At 45.8% G+C, this 21,828-nt stretch overlaps 2 protein-coding genes across 2 annotated transcripts; one reads left to right on the top strand and one right to left on the bottom strand.

Annotated features, from left to right (window-relative positions):
* Positions 1 to 1,840: 1,840 nt before the first annotated feature.
* Positions 1,841 to 5,845, bottom strand: LOC103717122 (6-phosphogluconate dehydrogenase, decarboxylating 1). Its single transcript, XM_008805392.6, has 2 exons — positions 5,715 to 5,845; positions 1,841 to 3,638 (listed from the first exon to the last, which is right to left on the bottom strand). The coding sequence occupies exon 2, from the start codon at positions 3,629 to 3,631 to the stop codon at positions 2,165 to 2,167; it is 1,467 nt and encodes a 488-aa protein (XP_008803614.3). The 5' UTR covers positions 3,632 to 3,638; positions 5,715 to 5,845; the 3' UTR covers positions 1,841 to 2,164.
* A 6,954-nt stretch (positions 5,846 to 12,799) lies between these two features.
* LOC148703258 (SKP1-like protein 4) lies at positions 12,800 to 13,192 on the top strand. The gene has a single exon (XM_088723336.2). The coding sequence runs from the start codon at positions 12,800 to 12,802 to the stop codon at positions 13,190 to 13,192; it is 393 nt and encodes a 130-aa protein (XP_088579462.2).
* The last annotated feature ends 8,636 nt before the right edge of the window (positions 13,193 to 21,828 follow it).

Genomic DNA, 21,828 nt, shown 5'->3' with positions numbered 1-21,828 from the left:
TTAGTAATGGTGATTGATAAGATGTATACCTTACAACGAGCAAAGCTTCTCTGTTGCCTTGAAATGATCTGTAGCTTTCTTGGCACCTGAGGCAATAAATCTCCGGCAGTCCTGTTAATAATTAACAGCTACCTACTTGTTTATTTTGGAAAAGGAACTTGGCAAAGACCAATCCAGCTTCTGCACTTTGCTATATCTGAGATTTTGTTTTTGGTGCAGCGGGGGTCTAGCATAAGACATGTCTTGATCGCCGACTATCTGGCCTTCATAAGTAGATTGCAATAGACTAGCGGCTGGCAGATACCAGTAAAACCTTGTCTCTTCTGATTGTTTTCGTTGCAGAACAACAGGGTATTTCAAGGACTTGGAGCAAAAGTGACTAAAGAGAAGTTAATTTTTTAGGCTGCAATCGTTTTTTCTTCTCCCTTGTTATTTATTCTTAGGTGGTGACATGAGGATCATTGGGCCTTGGTAATTGGGCGATGAGGTTCTGTCAAGGTTGTTGCTACTAAGAGTTGCTGCGATTCTCCATTACATGATCCTGGAGAAACTGGCTAGATCAAGCCACAAATCTTGTTAACCATCAACCTAGAAAGTTGGGTTCAATATTGTCTTTTCCAAAATTCTCTGTTGAATCCAAATTTAATGTCATGGTTATCCGGAAGGTGGGGAGTCTCAAGGCAGCCGGTATCATTTTAACCAAATAAAATTATTCAAGCAGTTGGAAGTTGAACTTGCCGAAGACGTTGAAGCCTGCCAATGAAATAATGAAATTGAACAATCGCTCGAAACTGTAATGCAATCAGATTCTTAAATACAAAACGGAGAGAAATTCAACCTAACTATAGCATGACAGACTCATTCGCCGCATTGTTATTGCAATTTAGAGCAAGAAATAACAAGGGGTTGCTCGCTCGCATGCAAATATTTGGTTTGTGTTCATGCCACAATATTCGCATTTGGCAGATTCATCAGGGGGCAACAACATGACGCAGCTACACTGGTGGATGGTCTAGTCAGATGTAGAAGCATGAAACCATGCAAGAAAATTTTGCTGCTAATCCAGTCTACATTAGGACTTGTGTAAAAATTCCAACAATATGCGAAGAGAAGACTGGATTTCAAGGGTATCTTCTGAGAAAGAATAGCCTATTGTTCGAAGATGCTCCTCTAGCTTAGCAAGTCTTGATCAAATCTATTACCATGTTTATGGAAAATGAGCACTAGTCCATCGAAATTTCTTTCAGAACTTCCCACTGAATTCAAGGTCAGTACCGTATGCATCTTATAGGTTTCCAACTTGTTCTAAGAATGGGAAGAAAGCAAGTGATGTTGGAGAAGCAAACCTGGCTCAACTCAAAATCAGGCTTGAACAAACTCTCGTTCATATAGAAAAGTAGTCAAGCATGCTACTGAATTCAGGCTTGAATTTAATGCAAAACAAGTTTGATCAGGCGCAGGTTTCATTGAGCTCGACAGATTACACCTCTTGATTGGAACAGTGTGGCACCATAAAGTTAATGTTGAGGACTTTCCGAGTTAACATTGCATATGAAGTAGCGGGTGGGTGACTGTTAAGAATAGTGCCAACAGATGCCTAAAAGAGAGAAAATAGCAGATTTTCAACTGTCCCAACAACATAGAGGTTGAAAAGCCAAATGCAAGGAACTAATCATTACGAATGTAAAAACTTTGGCAGAATCAAGATCAGAAGAAGAAATATAATAAATAATAAAGCGAATACAGTAGATAAAACTCTTGCTGTTGTGTCTCATAGAGATTGCAGTAACGGTAAACAAGGACTTAACAAGTTCTATATGATTAGATAGGCATACAACACTGATAAGCAAAATTGATTTGATAGATGCGTTTAAAAGTAGCATACAGATGGAACTAGTACAATTCCACATGTTAGCCGGACCTTCTGATTTCCTCACCAAGATATGGGAGAACTTAAAATGTGAAACCTTAGTAAACATAATATCCAAATTTCAGAGTTCTAATAAAAATGCATTAAAGCTGCAGTAACACAAATTTAAACAGTTCAACTGGTCTCCTTATCCCAATCTGGGACATTATTTTGTTAAAAAGCAGGGATGGACCCTTTTCTCAGCCAAAGTCACACAATTCACTAATAACCCCCATGTCTCCACGAAAGCACTCATCAAAGATAACCTCCGATCTTTGACTGTTTTGCAATCTTGAACCACTCAGTGTGAAAGGATCCAGGCATGTCAATCCTCTCATAAGTATGCGCTCCAAAGTAGTCCCTCTGAGCTTGGACCAAATTAGCTGGCACCCTTTCCCTCCTATATGTGTCGAAATAAGCCAGACTTGCAGACATACCTGGAGTGCTTATACCTGCATTGATAGCAAGGCAGATGACTCGACGCCAAGCAGACTGGCGATCTAATATCTCCTTTGCAAACTCTGGGTCCACTAGAAGATTTGGTAGTTCTGGATTCCGATCGTAGGCCTTCTTGATCCGATCCAAGAAGATTGCACGTATGATACACCCACCTTTCCATATCCTTGCAAGCTCACCCAACTTGAGGCCCCATCCTTTCTCCATGCTCTTAGCTCTTATCAAGTTCATCCCTTGTGCATAGCTGCAGATCTTTGAAGCGTAAAGAGCTTGCCTCACATCCTCGATCAATTTCGCCTTATCTATTGGCTGACTGCTCAAGATGTCACTGAAGCCACCTGACTTGAAAACTTTGGCAGCTTCAACCCTTTCTTCCTTCAATCCACTAAGGAACCTTGAATCCAAAGATGCTGCAATTGTTGGAGCAGCAACTGATAAATCAGCTGCCTGTTGAACAGTCCATTTACCAGTACCCTTCATTCCGGTCTTGTCTAAGACCTTGTCTACCAGATAACCTTCACCCTTGTCATCCTTGATTCCAAAAATGTCTGCTGTGATCTCAATCAAAAAGCTAAGAAGCTCTCCCTTATTCCATTTGGAGAACACCTGCTGTAACTCATCATTTGAAAGCTTGCCTACAGATTTCAATACATCATAAGCTTCAGCAATCAGCTGCATGTCTCCATACTCAATTCCATTATGGATCATCTTCACAAAATTGCCTGAACCACCTTTGCCTATGTATGTAACACAGGGGCCACTGTCCGGAACCTGGGCTGCCACTTTGAGAAGAATGTCTTCTATGTTTTTGTAGGCCTCATATGACCCTCCAGGCATCAATGAAGGTCCATGCCTTGCACCCTCCTCCCCGCCAGAAACTCCCATCCCGAGATACAGAAGACCAAGTTCAGACATGGCTTTCTCTCGCCTCTCTGTGTTCTCATACCACTCGTTGCCACCATCAATTATACAGTCACCCTTCTCCATGTGAGCTGAGAGCGTTGCTATGGTCTGGTCAACAGGTGCACCAGCTTTCACAAGCATGATGATGACACGGGGCTTTTGGATTGATTTGACAAACGATGCAGGATCATGGAAACCGTAAACTGGAAGATTTCCTTCATGTTTGGCACGTTCAACAGTCTCATCAACCTTTGAAGTGGTGCGGTTGTACACTGAAATGGGGAACCCTTTCTCAGCAATGTTTAGGGCCAGGTTTTGGCCCATGACAGCCAGACCAGCAAGGCCAATTCTTGTGAGAGCCATCTTTCACCTGATGTAAGTGGATTATGAGGACAAGGATTTACAAGAATGTCATTAATCAATGTGAATCGAAAACGAAACCATACACATATCAACAACAGCATTCTAGGATAAGATTGAGAAATTATAACCAATGAAAACTCATATAAAAACTTTAAAAAAAAAAGCGCTTCTAGTGCTACTATAATGACATAAGTGAGGATCTTACAGCAAATCCAACAAAGAATTACAACCCAAAAATGAATAATGAAACTAATTGACAATATATATCTGCATAACATGTTTAATTTACTGTTTTTGACTGCATAAGAATACCAGTAGGATCAATCCCCACATTATCAGATATACAGCATATAACAATTAGAATGTTAGATGATATGAACAGAAGGAAGAAAAGCCCATGATCCATCAAAACTCAACCACCAAAGACCGAAAAAAGAAGACAGACCTCCAATCTAGGATGGAGGTTCTAAAACGTCTGGCATGACCTCAAGATCCAGGCAGATATACATGTAAGCTGAGAAATTGATTTATGATCAAAGGGTAATAAGATGAGGGGGAAAAAAGATAGCATGAGAAAGTATCGTTTGCATTTTGTGAGCTGAAACTCCAATAAGAAATTATGAGTTCAAAAAATCTTATTCTAGTTTGATGAACCTCAACATGGAACGCCAAAAAGATTTGTGATGCATCCTTCTCTAGGAAGGAAAATGCTTCAAAGGATGGTTCCCCAAAAGTAAGAGGTGGACTTCTCTTTCAACACAATTCAGCATATAATCCCACATAAACAGCACATCTTTGATGGCTTATCGAATAAATCGACAACTATTACAATTCAAAGCCTTTCACATCCAGGAAGCACTTTAGCTAAGTTCTAGACAGATATCTGATCCTGTCTAAGTCCTTTTTCTTCTCCAGAAAATGCACTTTCTCTTATCAAAATCCACTTTTCTTAAATTAAAAACCCAATAATCAAGATTCTAATGCAAAAAGAAATCTTACTACGAGTAGCTTACTTCATAAGAGAGAGAGAGAGAGAGACAAATAGGAAAAGTGAAATATCCTTGAAAAGGTGATAGTAATGAAGATCTTATAATCAGGATAGAGTTTCAAATGATATACTTGAATAAGTGGAAAAGACTGATCTTTCAAACAGGATCCAAGCATCAAAATGTCACATAACTGGCAGAAGCTTGATTTCAAACAGGATCCAAGCATCAAATCCCCACCTTTCTATCCTATACCCACCTCTTGGGGGCTAACTCTAACCGGAATTGAACCCCTGCCCCGTTGCCTGCAAGGGGTGATTCCATTCGAGAAAGCTCTCAGTGGTTTATAATATTTTCATTCTAGATCACAAAGTTGTTTTCCTTTATAAGTTTCAGAAAGATCACAAAGTCAGAAATTTGTCATCTGGAATGAAATATTATGTCGTCTGAAACTTGTTCCGACTACCTCAGCAAAATTTGATCTTTTGTTTTTACCACATCTTACTATGAGAAAAACCACCAAAATTCATGATTATTCTTTTAAAAAAGAGAACATCCACATGGAAGTTCTACCTCCTTAGTCTCCATTTTCACCACTAAAAAAGAAAATCCACATGCAGCACCTGAATTGAATAAAAAGCAGCTACAAACCAGAATCATTAATTAGAGAGGAGAGCCGTTCAAAGAAACCAGTTAACAAGTACCAAACAGATAACAGATGGATCTATCTAATACAAAGAAAAAATCCCTAAAAAAAATACTATGAAATAAAACCCAGCATAACCCATCATCCAGCCTCTCACATGAACAGCACAACCTTGCCCGAAACTCATGAAGGAAACCCCACAAACATGAAGAAGATCAAAACTTTACCCTCCAGAAAACAAATAAATGCGATCCTCAACAAAATCCTCCTTTCAAATACCAAAATTGGAACTTCTCTCCAAGACCCCTCAGTAAAAACCAATTAAGCTCATGAATTCAGACAAAAAGCAAAAATCGTAGATCTACAAACATGTAGACGCAAGCAACATGTGATCATGCGCAGAGAAATTCAGAAAAAATAAGCCTAAATCAGAAGGGAAGAGATTCCGAACCCGAGATTTTTCTCTCGCACAAATCCCGTTAGGTATGAGATATTTTTTTTCTCCTTTTTCTTTTCTCCGGAGCAGTATATATAGAGCTTTGATCATGTTTAATTTGTCTTTTTAAGGCAAGTCAAAATGGCAAATAATATTTTTCTAATGCATTTGATTACAATAATGCTGGGGTAGGTGGACCAGGGTTCCGGTCACCGTAGGTGAAGCAAACAACGGGGAAATGGGGGTGCAACTCGAACGGTGTTTATCCAAACAGAAGCCGACTCTTTCCAACCCGATTCGTTTTTTTTTTTTTTTTTTTTTTGCTAAAACCGATGATTCATACTATTCGGGTACGAATGCACCTAGAAGAGTCAGCATACAAAATCTCCCGGATAGCACCAGGTAAATCACCCTCACCGACCCATAGTGAGCCGCCTGAGTGGCACGCAACAAACGCCGCCACCCAGTCTGCCGCACCATTGGCCTCCCGATATACATGCCCTGCTCGAAAGAGCACCCCCCCTCACCATCAACCATATATCCCGGAGCAGTGGGTGAACTGCCCTATCGCTATACGGGCCCTTCCGGACCCAATTGATCACAGTGGCCGAGTCTCCCTCCAGGATGATGGAGCTCGCCCGCAAAACGGATCGCGCATATCGCAACCCCATCCAAGCTGCCCGCAGCTCTGCCCCTGGAACTGAGATGTCGAAGATCTGACAGCCTCCTGCTGCCACCAAGCGGGAATCCGGGCCCCTGATGACAAACCCAGCACCTCCCCTCCTGCCGCCATCCTGGACTGAGGCATCAAAATTGACCTTGAGGAAGCTCGGGGGTGGGGGCTCCTAGGTGAAAAACACCACATGAGGAGCTGCCGAAGCAGAGTGGGGGCCCCAGATGTCCCGAGCTATCATAGGTCCAAGGTCTGAGTCAACATGGAGGAACTCCGCTGCCTGCGCCCGAGCCCGCTCCATCACAAACCACGGGGACAGACTGATATCACCAAAAATACGGCCATTTCTGGCCAACCAAATCTGGTAAGCTGTACATGCCGCTCTAATGGCCAAACATCGCATCGGTGGGGATCTAGACCAGCCCCGAACCTCCTCCAGGAAGCCGTCCCTCCGGCTCCAGACACCCTCCGAGAACCCAGACAGCCTCCAAGTCCTCCTCGCCCAGCCACACTGGAAGAGTACATGATCCACTGACTCGTCCACCTCGCAGAGCGTGCACAAGGGGGAAATGCCGACCCCCCGTCGACTCAACTCTGAACTAGTCGGCAGGCGATCTCAGGCCACCTTCCAGAGGAACAGTGCCACCCTCTGGTGTAGGCCAAACCTCCATACCCAACCACAGTCCCTACTCAGCTCAGACTCCTGCTGAAGAACCCGAGAAACATCACCAACACTGACTCTGGTCCTACAAGTGGTACTCCAGACCCTGACATCCGGACCAGCTGACCCCGGGATGGGAAGAGCCCGAACGCGCTCCACTAGGTGCTCCCCAAATAACTGACCCAGTCTGTCCTCATCCCACTCCCTCTCGCCTGGCACGAGGAGGTCACATACCCGGAGTCCCACAGCTAACTCAACTCCAATCATCGTCGGCCACAAGCTCAGCGGGAGAGCATCCACCCATGGGTCCTCCATAACATCAATGGACCTGCCATCGCCAGTCAACCACCTGGAGTGTGCCTGAGCCATAGGCAGATACCTCCCAATCTCCCGCCACATAAAGGAACTCCTCCGGCTACCCCTCACCTGGCCCACTAAGCCTGCTGGACCATATCTCGCTGACATGACCTGACTCCATAGTCCATGTGGCTCCAGAACAAGCTGCACAGCACGCCTCGCCAAGAGTGCCTCACGCCTAGCCAGGAGAGACTGTACCCCTAGGCCACCCTCACTCAAAGGCGTGCAGACTCTCTCCCAGGCCACTAGATGAACTCCATGGCCCCTCCCCAAAGAGCCCCACAGGAAGCTCCGCATCAGCCGCTCAATCCCTACCAGCACTGTCTTCGGCACAACTGTGTGGGCCATAATGTAAACCGGCATGGAGCATAGCACTGACCTGACCAGCGTCAGCCTGCCCATCATAGAGAGGGATGAGGCCCTCCAACCCTCAAGCCTACTCTGTACTCTCTGCACCAGTGTGGAACACTCCGCCACCCGCAACCTCCTCCCAGTAATGGGAACTCCCAGGTAATCTAGTGCCCCCTCCTGCTCCTGCATCCCCAAAATCACCCTGATCTCCCGTCGCACCCTCCGCTCCGTGCTCGGACTGAAGAATATGGCTGACTTTTGGAGATTAATCCTCTGGCCCGACGCCTCACAGTACTCCGACAGCACTCTCTGGAAGGTGCAGGCCTCACTAGGTCTCGCCCTAGCAAGCAGAAGGCAATCGTCTGCAAACAACAAATGAGAAATGGGCCGGGCGCCCGGGGCTGGACTATAGGCGGCCAGCCCCTGGTCCTCACAAGCAGCATGTAGCCAACGAGAGAGAACATCAGAGCAAATAATGAATAAGTATGGGGAAAGAGGACATCCCTGGCGAAGCCCCATAGTAGCTCTGAAGAAGGGAGATGGCGTACCATTGACCAAGATGGAGAAACTAGGCCCTTGCACACAGCCCAGGACCCAGTCAATCCAGATCTGATGGAAACCAAAGCTCTCCAAAGCACACCTGAGGAAGTCCCAACGAATCCGGTCGTAAGCACGCTCCATATCCAGTTTCACAGCCATCAAACAACGCCTCCTCGATGCGCGCTGTAGATCTCCCATCATCTCCTGGGCTAGCAATATATTATCGGAAATGCTCCTCCCCCCCACAAACGCCCCCTGCTCCATACTAATCAAGCTAGGCAACAAGGCCCTCATTCTCCCAACCATGATCTTCGCTACTACCTTGTACAAAGAGGTGCACAAACTAATGGGCCTGTAATGACCCGGCTCCGCCGCATCCTGACGCTTCGGGACCAAGGTTATATAAGTAGCCTGCCAGGCATCCGCCATCACCGCCCGAGCGAAGTATAACTGCACAGCCTCCACAACTGACCTCCGAATGATGCTCCAATATCTACGAAAAAAGAACGGCGGAAATCCATCCGGACCTGGAGCCTTGTCCTCCCCCAGGGACCACACTGCCTCCTGCACTTCTTTATCTGAAACTGGCTGGATCAATGCTGCATTCTCTGACTCCTCAACACGGACTGCCGGCCTGGGAAGCTGATCCGATACATAGGGCCCATCTACCTCCGTCCACCTGGATCTGAAAAACTCTAACAACACCTGTCTCACTGCAGAGTCCTCCACCACCCACTGGCCCGTCCCAACCCTCAACGATCGAATCATATTCCTTTGCCTCCTGATGACCGTCGATCGATGGAAAAAGCTAGTGTTCCGATCCCCCTCCTTGACCCACTGGACCCTCGACTTCTGCCTCCAAATTGTCTCCTGTTGATGTAGCAAGGAATGATGGGATGCCAAATAGCGTCGCAAATCCGACATCTCACCCTCCTCCAACTCCCCACCATAGTCCTCCCTCCCCTGAAGATCTGCAATCCTGCCCTCCACCTCCTCTAGTTTCCGGAATATGTTACCCACTACCTCCCGGTTCCATCTTCGAAGACGACGCTTGGTGAGCTCCAGCCTCCACGACACCCTCTGCATGGCATCACCCTGAACTGGCATGGCCCAAGCCTCTCTGACTATTCCCCAAGATTGGGGGTAAGACAACCACAGCTTCTCAAAACGAAAAGGGCTGTGGTAGCTGGAGCTCGAAACTGTAGAAATCAGAATAGGACAGTGATCTGAGGCAATCCGAGCAAGATGACTAACCTGATAGGAAGGGAACCGCTGAATCCAATCCGGGGAGGCAATGGCCCTATCAAGCCGCTCCCACACCCTCGAGCGACCAGTCTGATTGTTGCACCAGGTGAAGCGCGGCCCAGTGAACCCGAGATCCACTAAGCCAGCCCCATTCATAAACTCCCGAAACTCCCTCCTGTCCACCGAATCCGAATAAGCTCTGCCTCCACGTTTCTCAGAGGGGGCAAGGATACAGTTGAAGTCACCCACCACCATCGTCGGCACCCCCTGGGACAACAACCGAGACAGCTCACCCCAAAGAAGTCTCCTAGTGCGGTAATCCGTGCTGGCATAGACCCCACACAGGACCCATGGGGGTTCATTCGGTTCAGAGATGACCATCACAACCTGCTGTGGGCAATTGCAAAATGCCTCTATAGAGGCCACTCCACGTCTCCACAGCATCACAATACCACCAGACAATCCCTGGGACTCTATCACAAAAGATTCCCAGTCAACGGCCAACCTCCGCATCACCCGGCACAAGCCTTCTCCAGAGACTCGCGTCTCACAAATAAAACAAACCTCGGGGCAATGAAGTTGAACTAATCTCTTGAACGACGTCAAGAAAGACGGCTTGGACGCCCCTCTACAGTTCCAAGCTAGTATTCTCATTTAAAAACTATGGGATGAGGATGAGGCATGCCCCTGACTTGGGCTACCCCCACCATGTTTGGATGAGTCCCCAGACTCCACCCCAGCATCCTGAATCACCGCCCGTAACAGTTCCACCACCCTCCCGTGAGCTTGAATGGGGGAGCTGGAACCCTGATCAGACTGACCCGGGAGGCCTCTCAGCACCACATTCGTTGAAGCACCAGGGGCTGGCTCCACCGGCAACCTCGAGAGCACCTCCTCTACTCCCGACGCCGACCAATCACCAGTTTGCAGGTCCGGTGGCGTCTCCCCACACTGCATCGGCAGAACCGGAAGTCCCTCCACCACCTTGCCGTCCGAGGCCATACCAGCTGATGTCACCTCGACGCCTCCTGCCACTGCCACCCGCTGCAGAGGAGTCGGAATCGCTGCCACAGGATCGCACGCCGGAGAAGAGGCCACCGGAACTGGCACCACGGGTCCCTCACCCGTTGGGGCGACACCAGTCGCCGGCCGGCTCGGGGCCCTAGCCGGAGGCAACGAAGCACTCCTGAAGTGCCTCCTACCCTCCACCCTCCGTCGGTGCTGCGGATCATCGAAGGAAGATGAAGAAGAGGACCGCGGGATCTGAGACGGCAAATTCCGTCTCGCCTGCAGTCCCCTGAAACCCCTTGCCGGGCTGCGGGCCCGCTTCATAGGGCTTGGGCCCTGTCCACAATCCCTCCCAGAGTCGTTCTTCTGGCCCATTCTAGCCTGGCCCGTACTCACTTTGGGTAGGATCACGGATGGCCCAGGACCCGGCCCGCTCGCCTCAACTCGCCCAGTTGCCACTCGGCCTGCAGTAGATGCCGAGTTCAACCCGGACCCCGAGTCAAGAGGAGTTGACTCAGTGATCAGCTCCCCACCCACCGCTTCCTTCTCCGGCGACCTCCTCCTCGCCACTTTAGAGGGTTTTTGCCACCCCTCCGTGTCCGTGGGCGACGCAGCAGAGGGTATCGCCGCTGAAGGGGAGCTCGGCCCCGACCCGGAGGCCGCCCGGACCGGCGAGAGAGCCCCTTCCGAGACTGCGGTCTGCTTCCCCTTCGGCTTGCTCCCCTTCGGCTGCCACATCTTGGAGGTGGACAGCCACGGGCCAAAGGGCAACCGGCTTCCCAGGCGGTCCCCCTCCTTCAACTCCGCCCCCGGCTCCTGAGGAGGAGGGCCACCCTGCACACCAGCCCCCACCGGGGATGTGGACGGGAACGGGCAAGCGCCCTCACCGTGCCCGATCCTGGCACACCTGAAACAGAACCCGGGCAGGTTCTCGTACCGGAATGCCTGCCAGAGGGAATCAGAGCCTACCTGGATGAAGGTCCCCGGCCGGAGCGGCTCGCACACGTCCACCTCGATCTTGACGCGGGCAAATCCCAGCTTCCGGCCTTGATCGGTGAATTTATCCAGCGCCAGAGGCTGACCCGCCTTCTCCGCAATGTACCAGATGAGCTCCTTAGTCCAGTACTCCGTCGGCAAGCTCGGGAGTCGAAGCCACACAACCGCCCGCCTCAACTGCTCGGCCCCCGGAACGAAGTTAGGCCGCCAACGCTCCATCGCTAGGAGCTGCCCTGCCACTAGCCAGGGACCTGCCTCCATTGCTGCCTCCCGGTCTTTCTCGCACCTGAAGCGGAAGACGAAGGACTCCTCTGCCATCGTGAAGCCCTCGACGTCGTAGTCGAGCTTCCCGGCCACTCGCAGTTCCCGGCAGATCCACTCCACCGGCACTCTGCGCCCTAGGCTTCGCATGATAACAGCAGAGTCGCGCCAGGCCGCCCTAGCCAGCTCCATCTTCTCCGGCGGGATCTCCACCACGTCAGTGAATCGGAGCTTCAGGGACTCCAACTCTGCGGCAGAGATTTGGTGATTGGACCATAACGGCGCCTTCGGGAGACTCTTCGCCACATACGGAAGGCCCTTCGCCACATCCGCCCATGACCGGCTCTTCTCGCCCGGACGTTGCTTGTCCCCCATGGCCGCCTCTGCATCCTTGGGACCCGGAGTCCCCTGCGTCGCCATCCCCCCTGTAGGCCGGGTGCCACACCAGAGGGAAGGAGCTTGGTGCTCCCCACCAGCGAGGATGACCCCCCCCCCTCCCCCTCACAGTCACTCACCAGATGTTTGAGAAAATACCCCACCCACCGCACGAATTTTAACACACCCAGGCACACATCCCGAGTCACTCCTTCTCTCTCCTCTCCTCTCTCTCCTCTTCTTTCACTTCTCACTAAATGCTTTCTTCACCCGATTCGTTTTTCGCAGTGGCCTCTCAGGTCCCAACCCTGTGCGATTCGGATCCGACCCGTAATTCTACAATCGCATGGCATGACTGTGGTGTAGAGATTTAGTACTGGAGTCGTATTATAATCGCATGGCATCACATTCCTATTCAGGAAAGGAGTAAAATGTTATCGCATGATGTCGAGCAACGTCTTCTTTCGTACGTAGTTACTTCTTCTACTCCTATTCCTACCAAGATTAACAAGCATGAACACACTCCTGGTAGGGTTAGGACTTCAATCTATATAAACACCTCCAATCCTGTCCATCAGATAACGTATTCATCACAGAGAAAAAGAGAGAGAGAGAATGTCGTCGACGAGCACCATGGCGGCGAGACCCAAGAAGATGATAAGGCTGAGGAGCATGGACGGTAGAGATTTCGTTGTGGAAGCGAAAGCGGCCATGTCGTCGGAGACCATCAAGAGGATGATGGAGGACGGGCACTCCCCCCTCTGCATTCCAGTCGCCGGCGTGAAAGCCCACACGCTGGCGAAGGTGGTGGAGTACTGGACCACCCGCCCAACCGCCACCTTGAAGGGGTCAGACCGCAAAGGCGACGACGGCGATGCGCTGAGGGAGCTCGCCAAGTGGGAGGAGAAGTTCGTCAGCATCGACCTCGAGGCTTTGTTCGAGCTTGAAGATGCGGCCTATTTGTTGGAGGACGGGCCTCTGATTGAGCTCACAGTAAGGGCCGCGCTCACGGGGATCAGGCACTAGCAGGAGGAAAGGCGGCTCATACGTAAGGCCTCTTTAACTGATTGATTCTGATTAGTGTAGACTTTATGAGTCGGGTTGGGACTTTTGTTTGGATTAGGACTTACTAAAAGGAAGAGTGGTCGTTCGTCTGTAATTTTTCTTTACAAGTAATAATATTTTCTCCTCCTTGAGAGAAAATAAAGTAGTAATATTCTCAAGTTTTACCTTGCCGTGTTTTGGTTTTTCTCATGTGTACTGAAAACGATGAAGAGATACCATACCAACAAAAGCAGCCATATTTGTGGGTCTGTTGCTGTCTTGTTGGAAGATAAGCATTCATTAGTTGACCTGATGAAGCCAGAATTTAGTTTCGTTTTACAATACCACAGATTAAACAGAGGAAACCCATCCCAAATCCATATGTTTTTATGGCGATGGGCATTTGCTAGAATAAGTTTTCCATCTGTAAGTCATCCATATGTGCTCTGATCAACTGATCCTCCTCGTATTAGATCCCACGCTGACGAGAGCCTTATGCATTGGATGGCCTTCTTTTCCATCCCTCCACAAGTCTGCCAGAGAGAGTAAACGGGCTGATGCCCAACTCGCAAACTTCTAATGGTAAAATAGCTAGCCTTGCCCATGAAAGCATGAGCCTGTTTACAAGAAGAAAAACACAGCGATCCCACCATGTAATGTTAGGCCAGGGGTTGTGCCTTCGCACAAAAGAAGAAGTACTAATTCCCCGAATCTACTATTGGATACCGCAGTGGTTGCTTTGAGATTGGTGCAGATGGAACAATGAATGAGTTCGGAGCTCTTTGACATCCATGGTGAGTGCGATCCTACGGTCGACGTCGTCAAAGAATTTGGGGCCTAAAGATGACAGACATCGTCAAGGGTGCGTTGTCACCCAGCAAATATAGCAAAGCTCTGGTCATAGCCACCGATTCAGGTCGATCCATTAATGGAGGTTCAGTTATGTGGCGATTTAACTATTCCTCAAACTCCTTTTTATGACTGGAGTTCTACAAGCAAGCGGACTGGCCACGCTAGTACAAAAACAAAAAAAAACCTAACAGTGACGAGGCAAGTGAAAGCGTGCAACCAAAAACATAACAGAACTGGAAATATTGGAATTCACTAAAACATGACAAAGGCAGGCAACAATTCAAAGAAGTGCAGGAATCTACTCTTGTGTTAATCGTAGTCCTGCCACTTTTACAGCTACAAAGCATTTAAGTTTTCATGACTAAAAATTAACCACCAGACCAGTAGATCAACAAAACCAGTATAAACCCAAGGGTTAGTTCCATTAGATCCTAAGTTTGACAAAAAAAAAGAAGACGACGACATCATTGATTCCAATCAAAAAGAGCCTTTGTTCCTCCAACCCACCCTCCCATGTCCCTCTCTCAACTAACCCACACCCCAAAGATCTTCACCCTTTTCTACTCCTGCTGCGCCTGCGTCATCCCGGACACTGCCATTGCCCCGGATATTACCTCCTCTTCCTTCACCTCTGTTTTATATCTGAGGCCTGAACCGACTGTCCCATTCCTATTTTCCAGGCCCTCCTCTTGCCTGCGGGGGACTGCTTTAATGATGAAGTATATTCTCTGCCGTCCCTCTCGCTCCTGGCACCGGTAGAAGGTGACGGAATCCTTGGCCCGAAGCCCCTTCTCCTTCACAAACTTATTCCATCCCTTGGTGAAGACGTAACAACCCTGGCTGCTCTTCCAGTATCGATACCGGAAGAACCATGACCGGCTCTCCGGGTCCTGGAACTCGAGGAAGAGCTCGTCCACCGACGTTGGAGACACCTCGGGGAAGAACCGCGTCGCATGTTTCTTCTGTATCAACAGCCTATTCATCTTCCCCACGTCGCTCGGCGCCAGCTCCTTGGTGAACAATATTTCGCAGAATATGCCGCCGCCGCCGCCACTGCCAAGGAAGCCCCTGGGAGGGGCCACCACGGAGGCTGCAGGTACTCAGCGAACCTCGACTCGTAAGGCTCACTGTTAATCATCTTGAGGACCGCTTCGGTGGAGAACTGCTCCTGGAACCGGGGTTCGCGAACCGTGACTTCATTCCACGGGAGGTTGCGGCGCGAGTCACCACGGTGCAGCTTGATGTCCGCGCTGTCGTAGGCCGCGGCCGCTGCAGGCTCCGATTTGAAGGTGCCGAGCCATGCTCTGTTGTGGTGGGAACAGAGCATCGAGAAGCCTGGCTCGTCTCGAGGGCGCTGCGTGATCAACGGGCCGCGGCCTCCGGTGCTGGTCGAGCCCTCGCCCTCGCGTGCCGCCGCCGCCATGGCGGTCATGGACAGCATGCTTCCAGCCGTGCTCCTTGCACCAACCACGCTAGCGGCCATCGAACGATACATGTGGATGGAGCTCGCAACGGAGAACAATCGAAAGCCTCGGCAGTCCTTGTCCTTGCGGAGAAACCTGAAGAGAGGGTACCAATGGATCCAATATTAAACACAGAGAAGCAGTAAAAAGTTGAAGAGGCAGGCATGGATCAAAACTATATACACCAATGAAAGCGGAGAAAGTAGCCCTAGTAAAAGTTCGTATCTATATAGCCCATGATAAGAAAGCAAATAAGAAAGAAGGATGCTGTTACCTGGGAAAAAGAAGAGACGAAGGGGAGGTGGCAGAGAAAAGGAATTAATGGAGAGATTGGATGGAGGAAGAGGGTGCCTAGGTTGGGTTTTATAATGGGGAGAAGGAGAGAAGATGGAAAGAAGACCCGGCAAAAGATAAGTTGGACCTGGGTTTGGAGAAGGATAGGAGGCGCCGATTATGGGAAGTGAGGACTAAAAGGAAAGATAGACCTTTGGGGGGATTAATATGTCCTTAAAATTAGGCAATTTAGCACGAATCCTCTGATTACTAAAAACGGGTTTTAATGGGAACTTAATTGTGAGAAGATCCACGAGCATACTCTCTCATTAAGTGATGGTTTGGGTGTAAAGAAGGGTGTTTATTGAGTGCTCCCTGGAAACAGATGCAGTATATGTTTATGGGAGTTAAACATATAAAAAGAATGTCTTGACTCCGTTGCAACTAAAACTCTCCCCTCTCCAAACAACCTTAACCCGCGGTGCGTGGTTTCTATATACGGCTCCTAACACAAAGCATGGTGAGGCAGTTCTTGGTTTGGCTAACATGGGTTTAGCTTAAGACATAGGTTTTAATATCGAAGCAGCTCATAAATTAAACTTACTTAGCTTTTCGAGGCTTGGTTTCTTTGACCCAACACAAATCCAAATTAATTGCCTAATCTTGTCTAAACTCGTATCTCTATCTGGTCTAATTTAATTCAAAACAAATATCTAATTAAGTATTCTAGTGTCGCACAAAAAAGTCAATAGAATGTTTCCTATCTATTGTTCCTTGCAAGATAGATATATATACATGGTAGTTTTCTTTTTAAAAAAAACAATTGAAAAGAAATCTTCTAGCCAACAATTGTTTTAGTGAGTTTTCACAATGAATTCATCTTACATCATGGTCTAATATTAAGAAGATGTAGTAGATATCAACAGACTCAGCCACAGTTGACCTGGAACCACAAAGCTGGGTGAGGATGAGTGTGGATGGGTTCAATTCTTTGTTGGATCATGTTGGCCCCTTGGGCTAGCTAAGTGGTCGAGGATGTCAATCCTTTTTCTTAACCGTGTTCATGAGAGATGGAAAGGATAGGGAATAGAAGAAAATCTGCTGCGATAATACAGTTGGTATGAAGATTTGGTAGTTACAAAAGAATATAGATAAAGAGCATGCATCAAGTTAATTACAAAAATAAAAAGAACATGCATCAAGGTATGGTTTTCCAAAATTTTTTTCATTTTTTTTCTTCTCTTTCATTATTATATTTTTAACTCTTTTGAAACTTATAGATATCTTCTAGTATAGTGTTGTATCCTAGATACACAACTTTGTATTGATTTATTTCCTAAAAATTTTGTAAAAAAAAATACTTTGATGATCTCATAGAGGAGCAATTAACTATAAGTTTTGAGAAAATATATGTTCGGATATTAGGAAAAGCATTATTCAATTCAAGAGGGGAACACATGTAGAGTTATGTATTGGGCCGAGATCTATATACTAACTTGGGAAAATCAGGCATATAGAAAGTTGGGGGTTTTCACAACCGAGGAAGTTCGATAAAAGGGTGGAGATTATGTTGGTGCAAAATGAAATGGAGTTTGCAAAGAAAGGGATAAGTAAAATAGTAAATCAATGAGTCGAGAAGAAAAGATGTTATGCAAAGAATTTAGATCTAGAATTATGAGAGCAAAGAGAGCACTCGCAAAGAGACATAGATTTACATAGTTCAGTCTATGACCTATAAAAAATTGGAAGGGTATAAGACAGAGGAAGATCTTCAATACATAAGCTCTCAATCTCACCAGTAATTATCTCAAAGCAAGATATTATCTCCCAAACCCTAGACAGAAGCAGAGCAGAGCAGAGCAGGGGATAAGAAATATTGGCTTGGGATACTTGGTTCATAGCTCGCTAGGATTTAAGTAATGGAATTAGAGACGTTGGGTATTTGTGGAATGCATGTATAGGATTTTTAGTAAGCAACTTGTACTTCTTTTTTAGTTAAGAAATCAGAACGGAACCCTCTTTTCAATCAAAGAGTGATCACCTCCTCGATAATATTTGGAAGCACCAGAAAGGATTTGATTGATACAATTTTACTACTTCAATTAAGGAGCAATTGACAACAAACAGTCCCCGAATCTATGATCTATAAATGGTAGGTAGTTATTCCCTCAAAAATCCTAGTTTTATCTGGCTAATTCAAACTCGGACACGTTTATGAAACTAGGACTTGTAATGGATCAGTTTGAGATCTGGAGGATGCTTGTTGAAGATAGATTCAGTCAGATTTGGTCTCTCGGTGGATGGATATGCGTGTGAGTTGCCAAACCATTAAGTTAGGATCTTTAATGTATCGAAGTGGGATTTAGGATGATGGGATATAGTAAATTTGATTAGCTTCATGATATGTTCTTTACATGTAAAGAGTATAATTGGCTTATGAAACGAATTCAACATAGACCTGTTTGGAGTGGTTTGAGTCTTGAGCTTTCTAATAATAGGCAAGATCCAAGAGAATCAGGTTAGATAAGCAATTCTCCATCTATATTATCATTCGAATAATAGATCTGAGAGTAGATTATTGGCATGACCCTTGGTCCCATTTTTTGGATACTCCTGCAAGATTGGATCGAAAATTCTGTAGGTTTCGATCCTATTGGCCCATCTTGGTCGCATTTCTTCTTGTTTTTTTTCAGGAACGAGGCTACAAGGAGAACTCACAACAAGCGGATAAAAGAGGTGCCCTTGTATCCGTGTTGATGAAGAAAGCTAACATACGTGGAAATCCTTCTGTCCGAATCCTTTCAGCCGTTCAATGTTTGCGAAATTGGCCAACTAATATGCTACCTTATTAGCTTTCTGAAGAACATGAACGCATGAGTAGGTTGCAGCTGCTAAAGGCTTGCCCAAATCCTAGCCCGCCAAAAAAAAAAAAAATTGCCTTAGGATTTCGTTTGAAAAAGTGTTTGGTTGGTAGAGCCATGCTTAAATAAATAACTCAATTTATAAAATCTGTAGGAATATCCAAACAGTTCTAAATTTGAAAAAAAAAATAATAAAGAGAAAAACTTGAACTTGTCCTAAGATCATTTACTAATGGCTATCCTTACGAAACAGTGAGTTCATTTAATAATTTCCATTTTAGAGTTCTTCCGTATAACTTTTGTATGCCTAAATGCAAGCATGTGTTCATATATATATATATATATATATATATATATATATATATATATCTGGGCTCACATGCGTTATTGTCTCAAGGTAGTGCTTTATTATATATTAGTCCTGAGAGCTCACTAAGGAGTTACTTGCACCCAATGAGGAACAAGAAGCGAACATGATCAGATCCGTGTGCAACTAATTATTTTTTCCTCATGCTTTGGCCTTAGCAATGTGCTAACTTTTGTGGATGTTCAATTTTTTAGCAGATTTTGTTGTCTTCTTTATGGCTCTTTTGTGAGGCCTTCAGAAGAAGCTATTTGAAATGTCTCCTTCAATCTTTGTTTTGCTTGTTAGACATCCTTGAACACCTTGACGGCATCTAAATCTGCTGTTAAGCAAAATGACAGCATTCAAATGTAAGTCCTCCTTTAGAAGGAGAAGCAACCATTTCAAGTTACTCTACTTTCAAAAGGATGAAACATCACAAGGAGGCCAGTGTAGTCCTCTTTTTTTTTTTCATTTGTCCCTTTATGTTTAAGCATGCAATCACAAATTTAGCTAGATTAAATTTTTAAATAAAACCAAGACATCCTCTGATGTTTTGCTGCCCGTTGCTTAGTTTAATATAAAAATATACTTCATTCATCCTACCATGTTATGCTAAGTTCTGCTACCAATTTTGTAATGAACCCGACCCTCTCCTCTCTAAGGACAGGCGTAGTTCTACGACGATGCTGCCGTTATATCGTGAGGCGAACAAAGTTGCATAGATTCCATGATACTATCAATCTCTACAATGGTGTTGCATATTTACAAACGTAGCCATGAATGTAGGATTAGATCTCTCCAATTTAACTCCGAACTCAAGATTCAGGCTCAGAAAATCATTGGAATTTACTAAATAAGAGAGAGTATTTGAATGGGAAGTGAATCAAATGATGCTTAAAGGTGGCGGCGGCATTTGCAGCTGGGTCCTCTTTTGCATGATTGTCCTCATGTTTGGGAGCGAAGCCGGTTTGGAAAAATCCAGCAATATTTAATGGCGGTTGAACGGTAGGCCACGTGCCGCGTTCCACAGCGGGGCAAGCACATGGAACGTGGCTGGACCAGAGAATGTGACCTCTTCGCGCAACCGCCCACGCTGTCTTCTTGTTTTAAGAACCTTGCATCCACGTGGGTCCACAGTAGTTATCAGGCTCGGACAAGTCTAGTCTGCTCTGATCTGTAAGGATTTGGGCGTGCTTGTGGGTTTTCTTTTTTTATTTTTTTTTCACCCACATGGTGACACTTCGTGGAGCACAATCCACGTCAAGCCAACAATTCCAAAAAGACCGGAACCACTTTTACAAACCAGACGTGGCATCTTATCTGTCCATAAGGGTGGGGTCTACATATATTATAGGAAAGATCCACCGGAGAGCTGATAGACCAGTCCAACTGTTAAATAACATGGGCATGATGGATGAAAATGAAAGAGAGCATGGTACAAATGTGTTAAATCACACTTGAATTGACCCATCAATTCATCGGTTGATCTGATCCAACTAAAAATTACATTTATGTTAGATTTAAGTAGATTGCAGGTTCCTTATTCGTTGCCATGAGAAGAGTAGGTTGAGCCCCTTCAATTTCATTAAAGATCAAAAGTATAAGAAAAAATAAAAAAAACAAGAATATAGAAGTGAAAAAAAAATTTGGAAAAGTTCCGCATGATCATCCAACAAAGCTAGTTGAAAAGAAGAGGTTATAAAATTTATCGGGAAAAAGCTGAAACACGTCTTCTACAACTCAAACCCTAGGGAATCTCCATAATTGAGGCATGTGATAGATTTCTAATTGACATTCTCATTTTAAAACCAATTATTTTAGTGATTTTAAATCCCAAGCACATAATAATAGAAATTTGTGGCATATGTAGATTGTAGAAATTTTCTATAACTACAACCGTAGAAAATTTGCACATTAAAGCTCCGAGCTACATTTATCTCATTCTTTATTTAAGCAATAAACATAGAGTTGGAGGTCTTGTTTCTTAATAGAATTCTCATCATCCATGGGCAGTATTTAAGACTATTGTGCAAATGCTCAATTTCTTGTGCTTCAGTCTTTCATGCTGTTAGGATGCAAATTGAGTAGGATTAATTGTTGGCAGAGTCCAATTCTCATGGACAAAATTAAATCTTTGGTGACTTCTTAGCTTAGTAGGGAATGAAAGTAACTTCAACCCAACTACTATCAGATTGAGCAATACATAGAGACCCAGAAGTAAGAAAACAGAACCGAGCCAAAAAATGAAACAGAACAGAGAGAAAACAAAACAGCATGCTAAAGTCTAACAAAAGTGATGATAAAAATAAATGAATGGATGCAAATTAGGTGGTGGTTGAATTAGGTTAGACTGTCTTTTTTTTTTCCTCGTAAATGTGTAGTTCCTAAATCACAAGCATCTCGTGAGGCCTTTCAATGCTGATCCCTTTTTCCTTCTCTCCAGACTCTTAAGACATATTTGTATGTATGTTCGTCTCCTTTTAGAGCCAATGGATAGATCATTACAGTCACGCATTATCAGGAAAAAGTTTATACCTTGTTACGAATGTCGGAAAATTTGAGGGAGGGTTTGTTTCCAACCCATCCAGAAGAAATCAAGAAAGATTGGTAACCCTGATTTAATGCATTTATTAAAGGGTGGGCTTCATGGTTAGCTATTCCCGTGGCTATTCTCTTCTTTGAATTTCTTTGGTTAGAATAAGGCTTTTCAATTGATTTTTCTGCTGATGTTTCTATTACCTACGTACCTACCTAAAAGCCATCCTTCTTGCCTCTGCATGGCATTATGCCATGAGTAGTTCCGTCAAAGCTCAATAGAAACAT

Source organism: Phoenix dactylifera, chromosome 6, assembly GCF_051530095.1.
Source record: "Phoenix dactylifera cultivar Ajwa chromosome 6, Ajwa_hap1_PhDact_Kaust_v1.1, whole genome shotgun sequence".
Taxonomy (NCBI): Eukaryota; Viridiplantae; Streptophyta; class Magnoliopsida; order Arecales; family Arecaceae; genus Phoenix; species Phoenix dactylifera.
The sequence above is the reverse complement of the archived record's forward strand: the minus strand, read 5'-3'. Positions and strand labels throughout refer to the sequence as shown.